The following is a 25,660-nucleotide window of genomic DNA, read 5'->3' on the forward strand; positions in this document are numbered from 1 at the left end:
ATGTACTGCTACAGGCAAATACTTAACTTGTTTCCCCATATAACTAAAAGATAATTGGTTTACCTATATAAATGATTTACAAACATGTAGATTAAAAAGAACTTACATTCAATATTGAGGTACATGCTTTTTTGGTGACCACCAATTCTGCTTGCTGCTTCACAGTCCATATCTCCCTGCATCAGACAGCATCACGGTTTTAATATGCAAGGACGATTTTCCATATGTCCTGTGCTTTCTATGCGTCCATCTGCGCTCTGTTATAAATCAAATATAAAAAAGAAAACAGTTTTGCCAAAAATGATGCTATTTTTATAACAATTACATTTTATAAAATACTCTAGACATTGTTAGGAAATTTTATATGACAAAAAGACAGTTTTTTTTTTTTTTTTAAATCAGGTAATTATTTTCTCATTAAGCACAATTATTTTTGACATCACACATGGACTCAATTACCTTGTATGTAATATACAGTTGCAGAGAAAAAGTATGTGAACCCTTTGGAATGATATGGAATTCTGCACAAATTGGTCATAAAATGTGATCTGATCATCATCTAAGTCACAACAATAGACAATCACAGTCTGCTTAAACTAATAACACACAAAGAATGAAATGTTGCCATGTTTTTATTGAACACAACATGTAAACATTCACAGTGCAGGTGGAAAAAGTATGTGAACCCCTAGACTAATGACATCTCCAAGAGCTAATTGGAGTGAGATGTCAGCCATCTGGAGTCCAATCAATGAGATGAGATTGGAGGTGTTGGTTACAGCTGCCCTGCCCTATAAAAAACACACACCAGTTCTGGGTTTGCTTTTCACAAGAAGCATTGCCTGATGTGAATGATGCCTCGCACAAAAGAGCTCTCAGAAGACCTACGATTAAGAATGTTGACTGGCATAAAGCTGGAAAGGGTTATAAAAGTATCTCCAAAAGCCTTGCTGTTCATCAGTCACGGTAAGACAAATTGTCTATAAATGGAGAAAGTTCAGCACTGCTGCTACTCTCCCTAGAAGTGGCCGTCCTGTAAAGATTGACTCCAAGAGCACAGCGCAGGCTGCTCAATGAGGTGAAGAAGAATCCTAGAGTGTCAGCTAAAGACTTACATAAAGTCACTGGCAAATGCTAACATCCCTGTTAGCGAATGTACAATACGTAAAACACTAAACAAGAATGGATTTCATGGGAGGATACCACAGAGGAAGCCACTGCTGTCCAAACAAAACATTGCTGCACGTTTACAGTTTGCACAAGAGCACCTGGATGTTCCACAGCAGTACTGGCAAAATATTCTGTGGACAGATGAAACCAAAGTTGAAGTTGTTTGGAAGAAACACACAACACTATGTATGGCAAAAAAAGAGGCACAGCACACCAACATCAAAACCTCATCCCAACTGTGAAGTATGGTGGTGGGGGCATCATGGTTTTTGGGCTGCTTTGCTGAGTCAGGGCCTGGACGGATTGCTATCATCGAAGGAAAAATGAATTCCCAAGTTTATCAAGACATTTTGCAGGAGAACTTAAGGCCATCTGTCTACCAGCTGAAGCTCAACAGAAGATGGGTGTTGCAACAGGACAATGACCCAAAGCATAGAAGTAAATCAACAACAGAATGGCTTAAACAGAAGAAAATACGCCTTCTGAAATGGCCCAGTCAGAGTCCTTACCTCAACCCGATTGAGATGCTGTGGCATGACCTCAAGAAAGCGATTCACACCAGACATCCCAAGAATATTGCTGAACTGAAACAGTTCTGTAAAGAGGAATGGTCAAGAATTACTCCTGACCGTTGTGCATGTCTGATCTACAACTACAGGAAATGTTTGGTTGAAGTTATTGCTGCCAAAGGAGGTTCAACCAGTTATTAAATCCAAGGGTTCACATACTTTTTCCACCTGCACTGTGAATGTTTACATGGTGTGTTCAATAAAAACATGGCAACATTTCATTCTTTGTGTGTTATTAGTGTAAGCAGACTGTGATTGTCTATTGTTGTGACTTAGATGATGAGTCAGATCACATTTTATGAACAATTTGTGCAGAAATCCATATCATTCCAAAGGGTTCACATACTTTTTCTTGCAACTGTATGCTTAATTATTTACATTGCATATATAATATATATATATATATATATATATATATATATATATATGTATATATTATATATGTAGTATATATATATTTATGTATTTATAGATAACTGCTGTTGAGGGTTCAACTAAGAAAATGACTACAATGAGATTCGGAACAGTCATATACAAAAATACATGGGAATAAACTAATGTCATAGTCTCTATTTTAATTTGTAAAAGTGAAGTTGAACTTTGTCAATGACTTTATACATGACATTTTTGTGACATCATTTATAAGCAAATGCACGAAAATAAGCGGAATAAATTACCAATTAAAGGGAAAGTTCACCCAAAATTGTTCTCCCCTTTAAATTGTTCCCAATGATCCATTTTGCCGGCTGGAGTGTATTAAATGGGTTTACCACGTACCTCCTTTACCCCCTATTTTGTCCTTTGAAATAGCTGATTTAGCTTGTGGTACCCAATCTATACTGAATTTTTTTTATACTGAAGTCTCAGCTATTGAGTAGCCTAAGTAAACACAGCCCGCAGAAGAAATTACACTCCCAGTGGGGTTCAGGATAGTTAAGTAATAAAATGATAATTTTCCATTGTTCTCTCTATGTATTGAACTTTAGTTTTCCAGACAAATATAAGATAAGGAAGCAAGTGTGTGTACACAAAGTGATAACATAATGAGATATGATATTACCTGAAGCTCAACCCATTGTAATAGGTTGTGGTTTAAAAGGACAACACCAGCTACTTTGTATACACAAATAAACCTGAAAATGCAACGTCTCATACATTTTATACTCTTGGTATACCAAGTCAATGAAAATACATTCATATAAAAACAATTTTACAGTGTACTGTCCCTTTAATGAGATATAGGGCAGATGCTATGATTGCATCTACACTTACCTTTATGTACAATATGTCATTATCACTTAGCAACACACATTGTTATTGTCAATTAAACTTTTCACACAGTGCCAATCTGAGATATCAAGATAAGGCCAGTATAGTGGCATTCATGAAATGTACCTCACTATGTAACAAGAGTATATTCCCAAGCACTACTGAACACATACTAATAATCCAATTAATTACTGCTCCACCTCCTCATTTACCTTCCTCTTCTAGCAACCACTCTCCACAAGTAAAAACGTGTTAAACATTATCAGAACAGATTTAGCTAATACCCCAAGAGAACAATTACTAAATGCAAAATGAAAAGATATAATAGGATACAAAAGTGTTTACTACAAAAAGTATAGCAAATACTATTTGTTATATTATAAAGAGAAATCTACCAATTTTAAGTGGACATTAAACACCTCAAGATATTAATATAAATTATTTAATTACATTTAGTTAAACAACTTTGCAATATATTTTCATTATTTATTTTGTTCTCCTTTACTGCAATTTAATTCTGAATATTGTGTTTTTTTCCAATTCATGTTAAACATGAAAGTACGGGCACAGCTATATTCCAACCAGTCATTAGTTACAAGCCATTTATTATAACTCATCTTAATTGGCTTCAGCAGAAAAGGCAACCTATGTTACAATATGGCGGCACCAACTGCTTTATGGACATTAACTTTACCATAATTTTTTTCATATTTAAGCAATTAATATAATTTTTAAAAATACAAATTATTCTCAGGCTAATCTTTGCTCTAAATACCACAATCAAGCAATGATTTATTTAATGCTCCTTTAAATGATTAACAATTAGAAGCAGCCTTAAAGTGAAGATCAAGTTTGATGAATCAGCGCCCAGTTTTTAAAAACCCTTTTAAAAACAGGGGCACTTTCATTCATCAAACTTTACATTTCCCTTGTTTTGTTAAAATACTTACCTTTTAATCTTAAAAGCCGCTCCAGCGCTTCCCGGGAGGGAAGTCATGATTGGAGAATGCCATATTCGTCATTGCAGACGTATGAATTGACGAGCGGCAGGAGGGGGAATCGCTGGAGCGGCTTTCAAGATTAAAACATTTCAAGATTTTAACAAAACGAGTTAGTGGATACTTAGAACATATCCCCCTATGTGAAGAACATTGGAATGTGAAATATTTACAGTAAATACACAGTTAAACACTCTATTAAATATGAATATTGCATAAACATGATTTTTCATGTTTTCAGCTACTTGACTGCAAAGGGTCGCAATGCACTTATGTGTATATGTATTATATATATATAATATATATATATATCTTTATATGTATACATATTATATATATTTATATGTGTATATATGTATGTAAATACATAAATACACATATAAATATACAACTTTAAACGTGTATGTAGGTATCTCTATGTTAAAGCCCTTTGCCTGCCTTTTTTCCCCTAACGCCTGAGACCTCATTTCTTTAATACCTAATAACTTTTTATTGCAAAAGATTTAAATATTTTTATTAGATAGAGTAGTTATGAGTGTAACTGTTATTTTAAATGTACTGTATTTTTTATGTGTTTTGTGACACTTTTAAGTGTAACGTAACAGTTAACCAGAGCTCTGAAGTCGTGATATCCTTACGTGCATTAAATTCAATTGTGCTCGAGTGAACAAGTTTACTTTCAACCTGTAATACGTGCTCTACCTCCAAAGTGCACAAAGAGCCATGATAAACCCCTTTCGCATGTGTGCAACAGTTGGTGTGCCACTCGTAATCTAGCTCTGAGTTGGGCTGAGCACCTCATGTTATGGACCTATGCTTAACTTGTAAGTCATTTAAGCCCTAAATTGTGTGTGCACTCCATATAGGGGCCTATGTATCACAGGTCTTGCGGACCTGTTCCGACAGTGCGGATCAGGTCAGCAAGACCTCGCTGAGTGCTGAGAGCTCACAAAAGCTGCTGGGGTAAACTCTGCCAACTTCTGTCTCACGGCCAATGGGCCACCAGCAGGGAGGTGTCAATCAACCCAATCATACTTGATTGGGTTGATTTGTGGCGATTCCTGACTGCCTCATCAGAGCAGGCGGACAGGGTTATGGAGCACCACTGCTTCATAACTGCTGTTTCTGGCGAGTCTGAAGACTCGCCAGAAAAATGGCCCACAATCTCCGTATGGAGCTTGATAAATGGGGCCTCATAGTGTCTTTGGTGAAATAACATAAAATGGCAGCAGTTGTTTTGAAATGAAGGATACATTCATAATATTTAAAAATCAAACGGCTAGATTTGGAGTTTGGCGGTAGCCGTGAAAACCAGCGTTTTAGGCTAACTCCGGTATTTGAAATCACTCAAAAAAGGGTCTAACGCTCACTTTTCAGCCGCGACTTTTCATACCGCAGATCCCCTTACGTCAATTGCGTATCCTATCTTTTCAATGGGATCTTTCTAACTCTGGTATTTAGAGGTCGTGTCCTGAAGTGAGCGTTAGAATTCTAACGACAAAACTCCAGCCGCAGAAAAAAGTCAGTAGTTAAGAGCTTTTTGGGCTAACGCCGGTTCATAAAGCTCTTAACTACTGTACTCTAAAGTACACTAACACCCATAAACTACCTATGTACCCCCTAAACCGAGGTCCCCCCCCACATCGCCGCCACTCGATTAAATTTTTTAACCCCTAATCTGGCCGACCGCCACCTACGTTAATACTTATGTACCCCTAATCTGCTGCCCCTAACACCGCCGACCCCTGTATTATATTTATTAACCCCTAATCTGCCCCCCACAACGTCGCCGCCAGCTACCTACAATAATTAACCCCTAATCTGGCCGACCGCAAAGCGCCGCCACCTACATTATAGCTATGTACCCCCTAATCTGCTGCCCCTAACACCGCCGACCCCTATATTATATTTATTAACCCCAATCTGCCCCCCTCAACGTCGCCTCCACCTGCCTACACTTATAACCCCTAATCTGCCGAGCGGACCGCACCGCTACTATAATAAAGTTATTAACCCCTAATCCGCCTCATTAACCCTATAATAAATAGTATTAACCCCTAATCTGCCCTCCCTAACATCGCCGACAACCTAACTTCAATTATTAACCCCTAATCTGCCGACCGAGCTCACCGCTATTCTAATAAATGTATTAACCCCTAAAGCTAAGTCTAACCCTAACACCCCCCTTAAATTAAAATATAATTTTAATCTAACAAAATTAATTAACTCTTATTAAATAAATTATTCCTATTTAAAGCTAAATACTTACCTGTAAAATAAATCCTAATATAGCTACAATATAAATTATAATACATTGTAGCTATTTTAGGATTAATATTTATTTTACAGGCAACTTTGTAATTATTTTAACCAGGTACAATAGCTATTAAATAGTTAAGAACTATTTAATAGCTACCTAGTTAAAATAATTACAAAATTACCTGTAAAATTAAATCCTAACCTAAGTTACAATTAAACCTAACACTATACTAACATTAAATTAATTAAATAAAATACCTATAATTACCTACAATTAAACCTACACTACACTATCAATACAATAAATTAAATACAATATCTACAAATAACTACAATGAAAGTAACTAACTAAAGTACAAAAAATAAAAAAGAACTAAGTTACAAAAAAATAAAAAAATATTTACAAACATAAGAAAAAATATTACAACAATTTTAAACTAATTACACCTACTCTAAGCCCCCTAATAAAATAACAAAGACCCCCAAAATAAAAAATGCCCTACCCTAATTCTAAATTACTAAAGTTCAAAGCTCTTTTACCTTACCAGCCCTGAACAGGGCCCTTTGCGGGGCATGCCCCAAGAAGTTCAGCTCTTTTGCCTGTAAAAAAAAACATACAATACTCCCCCAACATTACAACCCACCACCCACATACCCCAAATCTAACCCAAACCCCCCTTAAATAAAAATAAAAATAAATAAATGAGTTTGCATTCTAGTGGCTGTTCCGCTCAGCCAATAGAATGCAAGCTCAATCTGATTGGGCCAATCGGATTGAACTTGATTCTGATTGGCTGATTCCATCAGCCAAACAGAATATTCCTACCTTAATTCCGATTGGCTGATAGAATCCTATCAGCCAATCGGCATTCGAGGGACACCATCTTGGATGACGTCCCTTAAAGGAACCGTCATTCTTCAGTTGGACGTCGCCGGAAGAAGTTGGGGTCCGTGGTGGAGGTCTTCAGATGGAGCCGGTCGTCATCGGATGAAGATAGAAGATGCCGCTTGGTTCAAGATGGTTGCCGGTCCGGGATCGCCTCTTCTTTCCCGATAGGATGAAGACTTTGGAGCCTCTTCTTGGACCTCTTCAGCCACCGATGATGGATCGCCAGCCCCCGCTTGGGTTGGATGAAGATTTTGGAGCCAGACGGATCGGTGATACCTGGTGAGGGGTGAAGACAAGGTAGGATGATCTTCAGGGGCTTAGTGTTAGGTTTATTTAAGGGGGGGTTTGGGTTAGATTAGGGGGTATGTGGGTGGTGGGTTGTAATGTTGGGGGGGGGGTATTGTATGTTTTTTTTTACAGGCAAAAGAGCTGAACTTCTTGGGGCATGCCCCGCAAAGGGCCCTGTTCAGGGCTGGTAAGGTAAAAGAGCTTTGACCTTTAGTAATTTAGAATAGGGTAGGGCATTTTTATTTTGGGGGTCTTGTTATTTTATTAGGGGGCTTAGAGTAGGTGTAATTAGTTTAAAATTGTTTGTAATATTTTTCTATGTTTGTAAATATTTTTTTATTTTTTGTAACTTAGTTCTTTTTTATTTTTTGTACTTTAGTTAGTTTATTTCATTGTAGTTATTTGTAGATATGTATTTAATTAATGTATTGATAGTGTATGTTTAGGTTTAATTGTAGGTAATTGTAGGTATTTTATTTAATTAATTTAATGATATTATAGTGTTAGGTTTAATTGTAACTTAGGTTAGGATTTATTTTACAGGTAATTTTGTAATTATTTTAACTAGGTAACTATTAAATAGTTCTTAACTATTTAATAGCTATTGTACCTGGTTAGAAATAATTACAAAGTTGCCTGTAAAATAAATATTAATCCTAAAATAGCTACAATGTAATTATAATTTATATTGTAGCTATATTAGGATTTATTTTACAGGTAAGTATTTAGCTTTAAATAGGAATAATTTATTTAATAAGAGTTAATTAATTTCTTTAGATTAAAATTATATTTAATTTAGGGGGTGTTAGTGTTAGGGGTTAGACTTAGCTTTAGGGGTTAATACATTTATTAGAATAGCGGTGAGCTCCGGTCGACAGATTAGGGGTTAATATTTGAATTTAGGTGTCGTCGATGTTAGGGGAGGGCAGATTAGGGGTTAATACTATTTATTATAGGGTTAGTGAGGCGGGATTAGGGGTTAATAACTTTATTATAGTAGCGGTGGCGGTCCGCTCGGCAGATTAGGGGTTAATAAGTGTAGGGCAGGTGGAGGCGACGTTGTGGGGGGCAGATTAGGGGTTAATAAATATAATATAGGGGTCGGCGATGTTAGGGGCAGCAGTTAGGGGTACATAGGGATAATGCAAGGAGCGGCGGTTTACGGAGCGGCAGATTAGGGGTTAATAATAATATGCAGGGGTCAGCGATAGCGGGGGCGGCAGATTAGGGGGTTAATAAGTGTAAGGTTAGGGGTGTTTAGACTCGGGGTACATGTTAGAGTGTTAGGTGCAGACGTAGGAAGTGTTTTCCGCATAGCAAACAATGGGGCTGCGTTAGGAGCTGAGACGCTGCTTTTTTGCAGGTGTTAGGTTTTTTTCTGCTCAAACAGCCGCCATTGTTTCCTATGGGGGAATCGTGCAACGAGCAACGTTTTTTGAGGCTGGCCGCGTCCGTAAGCAACTCTGGTATCGAGAGTTGAAGTTGTGTTAAATATGCTCTACGCCCTGGTTTCTCAACAGCCGGGCCGTGGCCCAGTACTAGGTCCGTGATAGCCCTGCTGGTGGGGCCCCGACCTGTCATGCCCCCACTGCACACTCTTACCCCACTGCACACCAGGGGCAGACTGAGACCAATCAAGGCCCCAGGAACACTGTCTCACACTGACCAAAATGTATTACATTTTATGCAAATGAACAAGGTAGCCTCCCTGCCCCCAACAGGCCCCTCAAACCTCCAGAGCCAGGACCCACAACATTAAGGTCCAGAGAAAGCGCACCCAACCTCCAGGGCCAGACCCCACACTCCATGGCCCTCACAGCGACAGACCCCCGCCAGGGCCCCCACTAAACCCACACTTTTTTTGCTTAGTTACTGATAGGGCAACTGAAAACTCCAGCTTAAGGAATGCACCAGGATCACACACACACACACACTACCGGGCCCTAGACATGGCTAGCTAAAATTTACCGGGCCTTGAGGTCACTTTGGTTGAGAACCACTGCTCTAAACGCTCCTTTTTTGGAGCCTAACGCAGCCTTTATGTGGACTCTCAATACCAGAGTTATTTTTATGGTGCGGCCAGAAAAAAGCCAGCGTTAGCTTTTCGGGTCGTTACCCGACAAAACTCTAAATCTAGCCGAAAAATATTTAGTATTATACTAATATATTATTGTTTGTTAATATATCTGGGGAATCCCACTATGAATCCAAATAGTAAACTAAACTTCTTAGGCTTAAAATCGTATCACTGTATTATACATATCAAAGACATTCTTAAAATCCCTTAGCAGTATTTTATGTTAGTGGGGAAGAAAACAACAACTGATGTAAAAACATTTCAGCCAAATTTAAATGTCCATTTAATCAAAAATCTAGAACAAAATGTAAGTAGAATTGTGGTATCTCAAACCACTGCAATATGCATGCATACATAATACATTATTAAAATCATCATCAGCATCATCATAATGATACATCATTTACACCAAATGCAGCAAATATAAATACCAACATAAATAATGAGAATAGTTAACAAAGAAAAAAAATTGATTGATTAAATTAAAATATGCAGTGTATAACAGAGAAAATTGAAAAATAAATAAAATAAAAAATGACATAACAGAAAAAACTAAGAGAAAATATGGAAGGCAAGTGGTCACATGGCAAATTAGCCAATAGAAGCCAGAAAAAATTTAACCCACTAAAAAAAAAAAATTTACATGATGAAAAATGAAAGAGTATAGATTAATAACTAAATATAGAAAGGCATACAAGAATGAGAAAAAATGATTGCTGGAAAAAAGTGCAAGAAGGTAATAATTGTATGCAGGTATTTAGAAAATAAGGGGCATACAATTCTTTATTACTATTTCTCAATGACATCTACATTTAGGAATGGAGTCCAAATGGATAAATAGGCCACATTTCAAAAACCTGTCTGGCTTCCTGTGTAGAAAAAGTGCTCAAATTGCTGATACTAAATCAATGTTCTTCACTGAAAATGTTGCCAGCTGGGACACATTATTATGTACCCAGGTGGGGGGCTGATTAATACTTTGCAATATTATAACATTTTCTGTGATTTATAAATGTTACTTAAAGGGACATTAAACCCAATTTTTTTCTTTCATGATTAGATAGAGAATACCATTTTAAACAACTTTCTAATTTACTTCAATTATCTCATTTGCTTCATTCTCTTGATATTCTTTCCGAAAAGCATATCTAGATAGGCTCAGTAGCTTCTGATTGGTAGCTGCAAATAGATGACTCATGTGATTGGCTCACCAATCTGCATTGCTATTTCTTTAACAAAGGATATCTAAAGATTGCAGAAAATTAGATAATAGAAGTAAATTGGAATGTTGTTTAAAATTGTATCTCTATCTGAATCGTGAAAGAAAATCTTTGGGGTTTAATGGCCCTTTACGCTAGTTAAAGCACAAATTGATTGCACATTATAACATAAATCAATTTAATTTAATGTTATGCAACAAACATTTAAACAATTTAATATTACATTTTGTTTTTACTTTAATACTGGCTAAAATGTTAGCAGGGTGGTCTGTAAAATCAACAAGATGGTGTGCCCATTAAGAACTAGATTACAAGTGGCAAACTATTTAGGGATCCGGCTCCCGCGTTAACTTTGCTAGAAGTAGGCTTTCTGCACGCGTCAGGTAGCATGCATCTTAAAAGGTTGAAAGTAAAATGTTTTTGCACACGAGCAAAAAGCTGAACTTTAAATGTCATGAACACATTAACATATTCCCCCATAGGCTTCTATAAAGCAGCAAAAAAGTGTGTGTGTGGGGGGGGGGGTACATAATCATAGTGCAAACCCAATCACGTTTAACCACGTGTGCTAACCCAACTTGAAATATGAATATTAGAATGTGAAATATTTAAAGAAAATATACACTATAACAATTAAAAAAATTGAATATTGCATAAATATGAGTTTCCATGTTTTCAGCTACTTGACTGCAAAAAATGCACAATATATATGTCTGTATATGTGCACATATGTATTTATGTGCGTGTATATGTATGTAAATACATATATACACATATAAACACATATGTACACACTAGCACATACACAAACACCTGAGACCTCATCTCTTTATGCTCTTATAAATTTTGTATGCAATATTTTTTTAAATATTTTTTATTAGACAATATTATCATGAGTGGTAAATGTACTTTTGAAAGTCTTTTGATTTGTATTGTGCAACTTTTTTTATTTGCATAACAGTAAATAACAGCTCTGAAGTCACACTATGCCTATGGCGCAATAAATTCAATTGTGCTAAAGCGAACGTGTTTACTTTCAACACGCAATATGCAACGCAGCCTCTGACTCACTTAAAGAGCTGTAATTAACATTTATTGCTCGCACAAAACAGTTATTGTGCTACTTGTAATCTAGCCTTAAATAAGTTAGATATGGAAAACACTGTAAATTATATCTCTATTAGATCTATTATTTTTTTTTGTAGAAAGAAAAAATAAATATATATATATATATATATATATATTATCTATATATATATTTATATTTTTTCTACAAAAAAGAAAAAGTTAAAACCATCAAGCTTAAGCATTTTTACACAATTGTTCCGATCAGCCAATAGAATGCGAGCTCAATCTGATTGGCTGATTGGATCAGCCAATCGGATTGAACTTGAATCTGATTGGCTGATTCCAATCAGCCAATCATAATTTGCCTACCTTAATTCCGATTGGCTGATAGAATCCTATCAGCCAATCGGAATTCGAGGGACGCCATCTTGGATGACGTCCCTTAAAGGAACCTTCATTCTGTGTTAGGACGTCGGAAGAAGAGGATGGATCCGCGCCAGAGGTCTTGAAGATGGAGGTCGCTCGTCGTCGGATGGAAGAAGATAGAAGATGCCGCTTGGATGAAGATGTCTACCGGTCTGGATCTCCTCTTCTGCCCGGATAGGATCAAGACTTCAGCCCGATCATGGACGTCTTCAGCCCCCGCTTGGGCTTGGATGAAGACTTTGGAGCCTCTTCTGGACCGATCGGTGATACCCGGCGTGGTGAAGATAAGGTAGGAAGATCTTCAGGGGCTTAGTGTTAGGTTTATTTAAGGGGGGTTTGGGTTAGATTAGGGGTATGTGGGTGGTGGGTTGTAATGTTGTGGGGGGGTATTGTATGGGGTTTTTTTTACAGGCAAAAGAGCAGAATTCTTTGGGGCATGCCCTGCAAAAGGCCCTTTAAGGGCTGGTAAGGTAAAAGAGCTTTTCTATTTTTATTTTAGAATAGGGTAGGGCATTTTTTTATTGTGGGGGGGCTTTGTTGTTTATTAGGGGGCTTAGAGTAGGTGTAATTAGCTTAAAATTGTGGTAATATTTTTATATTGTTTGTAAATAGTTTTGTATTTTTTGTAACTTAGTTCTTTTTTTATTTTTTGTACTTTAGTTAGTGTATTTATTTGTATTTAATTAATTTATTGATAGTGTAGTGTTAGGTTTAATTGTAACTTAGGTTGGGATTTATTTTACAGGTCATTTTGTAATTATTTTTAACTAGGTAGCTATTAAATAGTTCTTATTGAGGCAGGGGTGAGGCGGATTAGGGGTTAATAACTTTATTATAGTAGCGGTGAGGTCTGGTCGGCAGATTAGGGTTAATAAGTGTAGGTAGGTGGAGGTGACATTGGGGGGGCGGCAGATTAGGGGTTAATAAATATAATATAGGGTCGGTGGTGTTAGGGGCAGCAGATTAGGGGTACATAGGGATAATGTAGGTGGCGGCGGTGTAAGGAGTGGCAGATTAGGGGTTAAAAAAATATGCAGGGTCAGCGATAGCGGGGGCGGCAGATTAGGGGGTTAATAAGTGTAAGGCTAGGGGTGTTTAGACTCGGGGGTACATGTTAGGGTGTTAGGTGCAGACTTAGGAAGTGTTTCCCCATAGTATAATCCATATTGCCTGCCTTGTCACAACTACCTGCAGGGGGGTCATTTTGTTTATTACCTACTACACCATTTGGGTAGCATTATTCTGTTGACCTAATTTAAACTGTTAATTTTATTTGTATGTGAGATACTGGTATAGTAGTAATATTCTTTCTTTTTATCTTTTTAGCACCTTCTAATAGTTAGTTTCTACTTAGTATTTGTCAGCTTGCAGCCTATAGCCTAGTTATAGAGTATTGCGCTACTATTTTTTTAAAGTCTAATTTACTCCTATTATCAAATTGTCTTCATTCTCTTTGTATCTTTATTTGAAATGCAAGAATGTAAGTTTAGATGCCGGCCCATTTTTGGTGAACAACCAGGGTTGTTCTTGCTGATTTGTAGATAAATTCATCCACCAATAAAAAAAAAGTGCTGTCCAAAGTCTAAACCAAAACAAAAAGCTTAGATGCCTTCTTTTTCAAATAAAGATAGCAAGAGAACAAAGAAAAAATTATAATAGGAGTAAATTAGAAACTTGCTTAAAATTGCATGCTCTATCTGAATCACAAAAGGAAAAATTTGAGTTCAGTGTCCCTTTAAGTAGTTCATTAAAGACATTTAGAAAGACAAATTTTATCTTTGAATATGTTTATCTAACTATGAAGGGGCTCTGTATATAAAGGAGAAGCACATACATTACAAAAAAAAACAAAAAAATATTTTGTGTAATTTCCATTGCTGACTGTTAGTTTTTTAACATCAGGCCCATAGGTTTTATAAAGAAGATTTATTTCTAAGTGTGTCTGCATACCAATCAATAACTCTATTAACCCTTTTTCAATTGTAGGAATGACAGAAATGCAACAGCCCCACATGGAGACACAAAGGAAACTAAAAAATATATATATATATATTAAACATTAATGGAAATGGAATTGAAAAATATACTTTTATAACTCTGCAGACTTTTTGTCTATTATCAAATTTACCACTTTCTCTTGGCAATCTTTTTTGAGATTAACACATTTTCATGAGAACAACCATAAGCAGGCTCAGGAGCATGCATAAGTCTTGAGCACTTTATCATAACAAACATTATTGAAAAACACTACTGCCAATATTGAGGCCAAAAGACCAATTCAGGTTTGTTTTTTATCCGGGATAATTATCAGATTATCTATTTGAAATAGCTGATCATTTATGGTTTGTAGTAAATATTTCCATTTCTTAAGTATATTCCATTTATATTATTTAGAGGTAGATTGGAATAGTTTGTCTAGTATTTTATAACTAAACGGATACCCCAAAGCAGGCTTTAAAATGCTATTTAAAATGATATTAAAGAAACTGTAATCTATAAAACTGTAAGTGTTGGAAATATGGAACTGCCTTGTTTAAGAAATACAAATAGTTATACTAAGGTTTTTCAATAATAAACATTTAAACTGGAACGTAATACTCAGATTTGATATGATAAAAGGGTCAGTATATGTCAGCATCCCTATGAGCAAACACATACAATTTCTGGACAGCTGGAAAAGGGACAAGTCAGCCTGGCATAACAGTTAAATCAGTCATAGGTTGATGTCATGGGAACATCAGTTTTGAGACTAATAAACTGTGAGCAGCAGTCTTTGCACCAACAGTATTGGGGTTAGTAATTATCAATAGTTCTGAGTGTATATTGGGTAACAAAATGGATTCCTTCAGAAATAAAATAATCTCTCAACACACTACCATTTTCCAGCCCCCCTAACCATGTACACATCTCCAAAACTCACATTACCACATATTCAGCCACTGTAACTGAGAATTAAGTTTCTACCCTTATTTATGCTCTCACCTCACTACCTGTCCTCTTGTTCACATCCCCTCTGCATACATATTTTCAATCTCTCCTCAGCATTGGTATATTTCACTCATCTCTTAAATATGCATAAGTCATACCTATCCTGGAAAAACCTTAGATTCATCCAAATTATCACTCCAACTACCACCATATTTCCCTACTCTCCTTTACTTAAAACCTCTAGCATATACATGTATATCTAATTTACTCACATCAAACTCCCTTCTTGATTCATCACAATCTGGATTTAACCCCCAAGACTCCACTGAGACTGCAATCATAAAGGTCACTAATGTCCTACATACAGCAAAATCTAAAAGCCACTTTTCTCAGGTAATCCTTCTTCATCTGTTTGCAGCCTTTGATAGTGATGACCACCCTCTCTTGCTCCAAACCCTCTAATCATTTAGTATTTGTGACACAGCCCTTTTGGGGTTCTCCTCCTACCTGTTTAACAGTACCTTTATGTTACGGTTGCCTCCAGGCTGGCTGGAAGTTGGACCGTAGAAAAGGATGCTCCTAGCACTCACCAAAGGAGCAGCAGCACCGTAGACACTATAATTACTGCATAGCCACCATCAGTAATGCAGACTCTATGAACCACCGCTGCTGGGCTGGTATCTCGCCGTCTGCTCTGCGCCCTGGACCTACGACAAGGCTCCAGTAGGTGAACCTCTTCCTTCTGTAGCAATCCCTGTAGCTAAGGGAGTATGAAAAGCATAGCAATCCCTGTAGTGATTATAGCTGTATCCTACAAACATGAGTCAAAGCTGCAAGTTAGAGGGTCAGAATAGGTCTCATGTGCTGGAGCACACAGCCTGCTTTTTATTGAGGTTACATGCAAACAGGACACTCTCAGGGGGAGGCATAAAATCCCTGATCACCCATTTGATATTAGATAGAGAGACACTCCCTTTGACAGGCCACAACATTACTTCAGCAGATAACAAATTACACACAATAAAACAATGCAGTCCACCTTATCACTAGCAGTCTGATTAGACAATGGTAAGGTTTATCACTAAACCTAATTAGAGCTGATCCCAGCAAACTTGTATTTAGAATTGAACAAAATTAACTCTTAATGGCACACAATGAAACTGAACCAAGTGGGAGAAAGCCAGGGACAAGTCATTTCACAGGTCTGGGGACATAGTCTTAAAGGGGCATTGTTCACCAAAGTCACAATATGTCCCCAGACGGTTCTTAAAGGGCCATACACACCCAATAAAAGTTAATATACTCTCAGGGGCACAATCTTCCAGGGGCCATAGTCATGAGGAAGTAGGCTGGCAAATAGGCTTCTCCAAAATCCAGGGAAGCAGGGCAACTTTCCATCCAAAGGGCCAGTCACAAATAGCAGCTTGTAACACTTTAGTATAGCCTTTTCTGGTGCACCTTCTTCAAATGTATAACTTTCTGTTGGGGTTCCACAAAGTTCTGTCATTGGTCCCTTCTCTTCTCAATCTATTTGTCATCTTTAGGCTCCTTAATAAAGTCCTATGGTTTTAGTATCATTTGTATGATGATGAAAACAAAATCGACCTCTCTGCACCATCAATGTCCTCTTACTACCTCAAGATAAATATCTAAAACTGAGCTCCTTATCCCCACCCTTGTTTCAAAATATCTATCCCCAACTTTGTATAAATATCAATAATAACATTATAAACGCAACCCACATGCCCATTGTCTCTTGACTCAGATATTTTATTCACTCCACCTTAAAACTATCAGTAAAATGTGCCACTTACTCACACAAGACAAAACTAAGATTTGAATCCCCTCCCTCATCATTTCTCCACCTTGACTATTGCAACTCAATACTCTCTGGTGTCCTTAGCTGATATCTATCTGCTTTACAAAAAATAATAAATGCCTTTACCAGACTAATCTTCATTCCTTTCTGGGTGATCACAATCTCAATCTCAAATCTATACCATTAACATCAATTTACAAGGCAAATAATCACAAATTGAATTCCACAGCTACAATTACTTGATAAACCTGTAGACAACATTTTTTTTTTTTCATTTACCGCATGGGCAAAGACTACCACCATATTTAATGACATTAGAAAGCCGCAACACCAAACAGACACAAATTCTACCTGCTCAGTCAGTTGAAGAATAAGCACTTTTACACTGATACAAATTAGCCAGATCCATAACCCAACAAAAACATATGTTCACTAAAATGATAAAGTGTCTGCTCAAACAAACATATATCTCTATGGTTTTGGATTATAACAGGTTAGTTGCACACTTAAATCAACATACAGGCTCTTCAGTATTATAATTGCTAACCCCCTGAAATACCATTTTTTTTATATTAATCATGCACAATTGATTTTGTTGGATTACAAAATTAGGTGATTAACAATGCAGATAATGATTTTGTATTGTTTTCTAGAAGTAACAATTCAAGTGTATTAATAGCAAAAGCATTTTGTGATTGAAATCACTAGAAAAAACACAATCACAATACTAGCCAGTGTAAATAAATAATTATGTATCAAAAACATTTTCTTGTAGATAAAAGTGCAAATAAAAGTGAATGAACAGAATAATTTCAGATCTTTAATGATATGAGGGAAGTAGAAATATTACCTGGAATCTATATTTTTAGCCAGTTTAGATGTATTTAAAAGAAGCTCAGAACATTTGTAAACAAAACATAAATATGGATCACAGACAGACATTGACATTTGCCTAGAATAACAATACAATTTGAAGTTTTCTTATCGTACTACAAAGCCTCAGGTCATTAAAGAACTAAAAAAAAACTCACCTTTTCACCATCATAAAAAATCATTCCGTCACTAGATCTTTTCCACGTTATTTCTGGCACAGGGTCACCTTCTGCTTCACATGTCAATGTTACATGACCATTTTCAACTGTAGTTTCATTTTGTAGTTGTACAATATGAGGCTGCACTGTTAATAAAATTGATTACATTACTGCTAAAATGAATTACTGGAACAGCAAAGATATCAGTTAGATAAATATATATCTAGGTACTTCAATTTTAATTGTCTGGCCTTTTATATAATAAAACACATTTATCTAGCATATGTATAATCACTCAACACTATTTGTAGCATTATAAGGTTGCGCTATAATTGTTTTATAGGCATAAACAAATAAAGTATCAAACAGTGCCAGTTACTAGCAAACACCTTTATCGTAAGAATGGTATTATTCTTGTAGTAGTAATAATAATAATAATAATAATAATAATAATAATAATAATAATAATAATAAAAACAGCAATACTACTACTGCTTCTAGTACTACTACTAATAATAATAATAATATGGATATAAAAAAAAAACGATCTATCTATCAGTACCTGAGAAAGAGCTGTGAATGAGGATACAAGTATAACACAGAGGAAATGAGAGAACAAATTTATAGATTAAGTGGAGACATGAAATAATATATGTAGACATTAGGGAGAACAATATAATGACACACACACACACCTATTTGTGTGTGTGTGTGTGTGAATATATCTAAAATAATAGACTACACAGTTTTTGCTGAATTGCTTTACCTAATTCACTTTATATATGGGTACATTAAGGAGAGGGACAGACAGTATCTGTGATATATTACATAAGCGACAGTTTTCAGTGAGATCTAATGTTTATATGAATGCTTTGCTTAAAGGGACAGTCTACACCAGAATATGTATTGTTTTAAAAGATAGATAATCCCTTTATTACCCATTCCCTAGTTTTGCATAACCAACACAGTTGTATTAATACACCTTTTACCTCTGTGATTATCTTGTATCTAAGCCTCTGCAAACTGCCCCTTTTATCAGTTCTTTTGACAGACTTGCATCAGTGATGGCTCCTTGGAACTCCACGTGCGTGAGCACAGTGTTATCTATATGAAACATGTGAACTCTATATGAAACACATGAACTAACACCCTCTAGTAGTGAAAAACTGTAAAAATGTCCTGAGATGAGAGGTGGCCTTCAAGATCTTAGAAATTAGCATATGAACATCCTAGGTTTAGCTTACAACTAAGAATACCAAGAGAACAAAGAAAAATTGGTAATAGATGTAAATATGAAAATGGTTTAAAATTACATGCCCTATAATTAAAGTTTGTTTTGGACTAGACTGTCCCTTTAAATATGTGGTGACCCTTATTCATTCATAGATTGTTTATTCTTGTATTTGCTAATTAAAAATTAACTTAGTACAACTCCCTTTTTGAGGATTAGATTCCTTTATTGGGGATTGTATTATTAAATATTTCCAAATGCTACTAGCAGCTCTTCATCCTTTTTTTTCATCTATTAAAACTATCTTCATTATGCAGTTTTATTGATATGAATACTGTTTAATAAGGGCATTTTTAAGTCAACTTATTTTCATAGATTGTATTATTAAACTTAAAACATCCCAGGGATATGATTAACCTCAAACCGCAGTAAACCAATTAATTTCAGCAAATGTTTTCTTCAAAACTTTAAAAGTCTCTTTACCACCTAAAGAAAATGTGTATTGAAAATGACTGTGCATCTATTCATACAGCACACTAAGGGCCTGCTGAAATAAACCTCTCAGCTCAGATGAAATGATATAAAACAATTTACCAGCACTGCAAAATCTCTAGTGAAATTCTAAAAAGGCCGGTTTTGCCATAATTCTCCATGGGCTATTCCCTCAATTTTTGTATATAAAAAAAGAGACAAGCCCAGTGCAATATTGTACTGCATGACATGAGGGTTCTGCTGCATTTATACCTTGTGCTTTGCATTTTATATTACTTACCTAATGTGGATATAGCAGTGTATTTGGATTGTGATTTTACAAATTCTGATTCTGCTCTGGTAGTTTATGAGTAACTTTAACAAATTAGGCTCATTCTTTATTTCTTTTTTTATTTATTGTGCTCTTTCTATATTCATGTGTATCTTTGTATTTCTTTTATTTAAAATAAAACTGAAATACTGACAATATCAGCTTTCCAGAGCTTTATTATTTCTATGTGCCAGGCAAACAATTTGTTTGTTTTTTAGTTTAGAGAGAAATTGTAGCACAGACTTCACAGGGGCTGAACTCACTGAATTCTATAATAAAAGTGCAGAAGCTGGATGTCCCAGAGAGATGAGAGGCTGTCTGGGAAACAGAATTTCACAGAGGAGAGAAAATTTAACAGAACAACACCTTAGGGTTGATATAAAGGGCTCCATGTATCAAGCTGTGGTTGATGCTTCTGTCTTAGTTTGCAGCAAATACAATTTAAACTGAAATGTTTACTAAACTATAGGCAAAATCAAGTTAAATTGCAGTAAGATATTACTTTTCTTTCAGTTAAATAAGTGTATTGGGATTTTTGAGAAAACTTCACCTGCATACAGCTAACAAGATAATTCAACGAGACCAGCCTGTTTAAAGTGCTTAAAGCATTTCACAAGAATTCTGAGACAGCTTCAGACATACCCTGGGAACTTCCCTGTCCCTCACACATTCTAAAGCTCTGTTTTATTCTATGATAGAAAAAATAAGTGCAATGCAATTTGTAAAAAATACACAGCAATTTACAAACTATGATACTAATTTGTTAAAGTAATACAGGAACTTTAAAAACAGAATCAGAATTTGTAAAATCGTGACTGGATCTAAATCTGAATGCATTGAATTATAAAATAGAAACTGCAAAGCTTAAATGTAGTAATACTAAAAGAGCCTAATCTGAAGTGTAAAGTAATATAAAATATAAAGCACAAAGTATAAGACCTTTTTTTTTTTAACATTGAGTGAATTTAGCCCCTGTGAAGTCTGCACTACAATTTCCCTCCAAGCAGGAGGATTTTTTTATCATCAGGACCTAGAGGTCCATTTATCTAAAGCTCTCTGGTCTGGTGAGGTAATCAATACTGTGAGATCTCAAATAATTTAAGAATAGCAAATTATAGCTTCAGGTCTGTTTATCTTATTATGCTGTGTTCTGTATGTAAAGTAAATGCCCCTACAATTCAAATTAATGTTCTCTAAAAAAATCACCAAGACTTCATGCCAGTTTTGATGTGTAAACATCTGTGTGTAATGTGCGTGTGTTTGGTGTCTGGGGTTGTGTAGTATGTTTAGTGTTTGCATGTATAGTGTGTTGAGTGTGTAGTGTCTTTAGTGTTGTTGCCTAATGTGTATTTGGTGTGTAGCTTGTGTATTTGTCTGTAAGGTGAATAGTGTATGGGTGTGTAATGCTTAATGTGGAGTAGTGTACAGTCTGTATGCATTGTATAAGTGTGTCTGGTGTGTCATGTCTGTAGAGTGACTAGTTTTTAATGTGCATGTAGCTTGTGAAGAGAAGAAAGAAAGTTCTGACAACACAAATACTTTTTACAGATTACATTTTTGTACATTGCTGTTAATAAATTATTACAAAAAGTTGAATAGTTTGAAAATGTAATCAATCTGTTTAAGCATTTTTTTTATTGCATTGTATAAAAATGTCTACAGGAAGCATGGAATGTCTGGTAGAATAAAAATAACTTACCAAATACTTGAAGAAAAGATTCTTTTTCTGTGAATCCTGCTTTGTTTGTAGCTCTGCAGATATAAGTTCCTGCATCACTATTAATAATATCTTTAATGGTTAATTCTGTGTTGTTGTCTTTTAAAGTGTACTTATCATTTTCTTCAACCACTTTGCCATTCCTACAATACAACATGGATACAAAAATATTTAAATGAAAAAAAATTAAAAGCAAAAGCAAGCACAGTCATCATGAAGTACTTTTTTTCTTTCTTTTTCTTTGCCATTAAGCATATAAAAACATGAAAAAATATATATGTAATATTCATATTTAATAAGATTTTAACTATATATTTACTGTAAATAATTCACATTTACTAATGTGAATATGCTATGTTCATTTTAGGAGTTATTTAAGATTTAGCATACTAAATGCAAGTCAATAGATAATAAATAAAAAGTCATGTGACCAGGAGAGGCTTATACACAAGGTAATCACAGAGGTAAAAAGTACATTAATATAACTGTGCTGGTTGTGCAAAACTGGGGAATGGGTAATAAAGGGATTATCTATCTTTTAAAACAATAACAAATATATTGTAAGCTGTCCCTTTACGTTTGTTTTTTCACCTATTCAGGTTAATGCTAGGGCAAAATACATTTATTTGAAACATGTAATACGAACGCAACCCGAAAAGCGCAGAAATTAAAATCAAAGCAGAATTTTTGCTTATGCAAAAAAAAAAAAAAATACAGCGCCACTTGTAATCTAGCCCTAGATGCATTCTTGATAAATGGACATGAAACCCAAACAATACATGATTTAGATAGAACACACCATTTAAAGAAAGTTTTCAATGTACTCCTCTATTATTAAATATATTTTGTACACATATTCTTTTGTTGCAAAGCATACCTGGGTAGGTAGCGTGCATGTATGTGGAGAAAAATATGGCAGCAGTTTCTCAAGTGAACACTAGATGACAACAATGTTTGCAATGTATAAAGTATTACATATGCACACTTCTGAGCCTACTTTCCTGTATATTGGAAAATTACAGCTAGATTATGAGTTGTGCGTTAGGGAAAAAAGCAGTGTTAAGAGGCCCTAACGCTGTTTTTTTACGCCCGCTGGTATTACGAGTCTTGAAGGTTTAGGGGCACCGCACACTTCTTTGGCCTTACCGCAAAATGACTTACGTAAAATTTGTAAAGTCTTTTTTCTATGGGACTTCCATAGCGCTGATATTACGAGTCTGTCCTGAGAGGCCAAAAAGTGAGCGGTACACCCTACCCTGTCAAGAGTCCTAACGCATTTAAAAGTTAGTAGTTATGAGTTTTATGGTACAACGCCATAGCATAAAACTCATAACTAAAGTGCAAAAAAGTACACTAACACCCATAAACTACCTATTAACCCCTAAACTAAGGCCCTCCAGCAACGCAAATACTAAAATAACATTTTTAACCCCTAATCTGCCGCTCCGGACACCGCCGCTACCTACATTATATGTATGAACCCCTAATCTGCTGACCCCAACATCACCAACACCTACATTATATTTATGAACCCCTAATCTGCCGCCCCCAATGTCGCTGCCACCTACCTACACTTATTAATCCCTAAACCTAAATCTAACCCTAAACCTAACACCCCCTAACTTAAATATAATTTAAATAAATCTAAATAAATATTACTATCATTAACTAAATTATTCCTATTTAAAACTAAATACTTACCTATAAAATAAACCCTAAGCTAGCTACAATATCACTAATAGTTACATTGTAGCTAGCTTAGGGTTTATTTTTATTTTACAGGCAAGTTTGTATTTATTTTAACTAGGTAGAATAGTTATTAAATAGTTATTAACTATTTAATAACTACCTAGCTAAAATAAAGACAAATTTACCTGTAAAATAAAACCTAACCTAAGTTACACTAATACCTAACACTACACTATAATTAAATAAATTAACTAAATTAAATATAATTACCTAAATTAAATTAGCTAAAGTACAACAAAACAACCCCACTAAATTACAGAAAATAATAAACAAATTACACCAATTACACAAATTACACCTAATCTAATAGCTCTATTAAAATAAAAAAAGTCCCTCCAAAATAAAAAAAACCTAGCCTAAACTAAACTACCAATAGCCCCTAAAAGGGCTTATTACTATTACTAGTATTAATTTTAACTAGGAAGTTATTAAATAGTTACTAACTATTTAATAACTATTCTACCTAGTTAAAATAAATACAAACTTGCCTGTAAAATAAAAATAAACCCTAAGGTAAAGCCTTTTGTCGGCCTTTTTGTTTGTTACACTTTATTTTTTTGTGAAACAGTTAATTAGGGCTCTGAGGACACAATAATCAAGCAATCGCATTTACTTTCAACTTGTAATACAAGTGGAAAACCGGACGTGCAAAAACACCCGCGATAAACCAGTTATCATTTGCACATAACTGTTAATGTGACTCCCATAATCTAGACACAAATACAAAAAAATAAAATAAATAGATCTTTTCCATATCCTTAAGTGGTACCGAAGGAATCCCTATTAGAAGCAGCCGCTGTCCATGCACGGATTGGATTAATAAGTAATTGAGCTCCGAAACTTGTGGCGATCATATTCATAATTTGTTTTATAACTAAATATCCAAATTAACATGCCTGCTGATCAAAACATGGTCCATTAGCAGTTTTACAAAGGTTCAACCAATACTTTTAATTTTAAAAAAGCAAACTTCAATGATTTAAGAAGATTGTTAAATTGCATAAATTGAGGCAAAGTATTATTAAATGAAAACTCAGATGATAAGTGGAGAACGTTCAATTTTATTCAAACAAAATAGTATAGATTTATCAAATGTTTAAGGAATATAAGGAATATAACAAAGCATGCAAAAGCGCAGAATAGCCAAAATTTAAAATGAAAGATGATTTACAGAGGATTCTAAGACAAGCCCTAAAAGTATATACATGGATATAAATGGCAAACAATCTAAGAAGGAAAATATAGGTACTTTAAAATGTGAGAAATGTAGCATGATCTAACAGTGACTAGGGGAAGGCTTCACTAAACACAAGAGAGGAACCATTGGGGGAGAGATTGAAACAAACTAAAACATGCAAGCCTATGCTAATAACTGGCTTATCTCTACATTATTTAAAAAAAAAAAAAAAAAAGGAATAATAAGTAAAACAAAACTCCATATCCAGATGTAATATATCCAAGGGTTCTAAGAGATGATTTCAGGAAAACTGAATATCAAGTTAAATAAGAGTATATGTCCAGATGGAATACACCCAAGAGTTCTAAGAGAATTTTGCACTGTCATAGCCAAACCTTCAGTCTTAATTTTTCAAGACTCATTATCCTCAGGCATAGAACCCCTGGACTGGAATAAAGATGATGTGGTACCACTTTTAAAATGAAAGCAGGGGTGAACTAGGAAACTATAGACCAGTAAGCCCGACATCAGCAATGGGAAGATATTGGAAGGAATTTTAATTGATTATATTCAAGAGTATATTAGTAAAAACTAGATTATGAGTTCAAATCAGTATGGTTTTATGAGAAATAGATCATGTCAAAATAATCTGATTATTGTAGGAAGTTAGAAAGAATATAGATTAAGGTGAATCAGTAGATATACTTAAATTTTAAAAAGGCTTTTGATACTGTGTTGTATGACAGATTATTGTACAAAATGAAGGGACTTGGAATAGATGACAATGGTAGCTTGTGGATAAATAATTGGATAAATGGCAGAGCAACAAGTTCTTGTAAATGGAACTTACACGTATTGGATAAGCCTAATTTTTGGGTCCCTTAAGGATCACTTTTAAACACTGTTCTTTTTTTAAATATTTTAATAAATTACTTGGAGGAAGAATTAAATAGCACCTCTATTTTTGCATCTG

General features: G+C 35.2%; 1 protein-coding gene across 1 annotated transcript in view; it reads right to left on the bottom strand.

Annotated features, from left to right (window-relative positions):
- Positions 1 to 25,660, bottom strand: part of NCAM2 (neural cell adhesion molecule 2) — a 609,436-nt gene that overhangs the window by 302,007 nt on the left and 281,769 nt on the right. The window contains 5 exon segments of the mRNA XM_053706007.1: positions 107 to 167; positions 169 to 227; positions 230 to 257; positions 18,012 to 18,157; positions 21,744 to 21,904. Coding sequence (XP_053561982.1) covers positions 107 to 167; positions 169 to 227; positions 230 to 257; positions 18,012 to 18,157; positions 21,744 to 21,904 — 455 coding nt within the window.

The sequence above is a fragment of the Bombina bombina genome, chromosome 3 (genome assembly GCF_027579735.1).
Source record: "Bombina bombina isolate aBomBom1 chromosome 3, aBomBom1.pri, whole genome shotgun sequence".
Taxonomy (NCBI): Eukaryota; Metazoa; Chordata; class Amphibia; order Anura; family Bombinatoridae; genus Bombina; species Bombina bombina.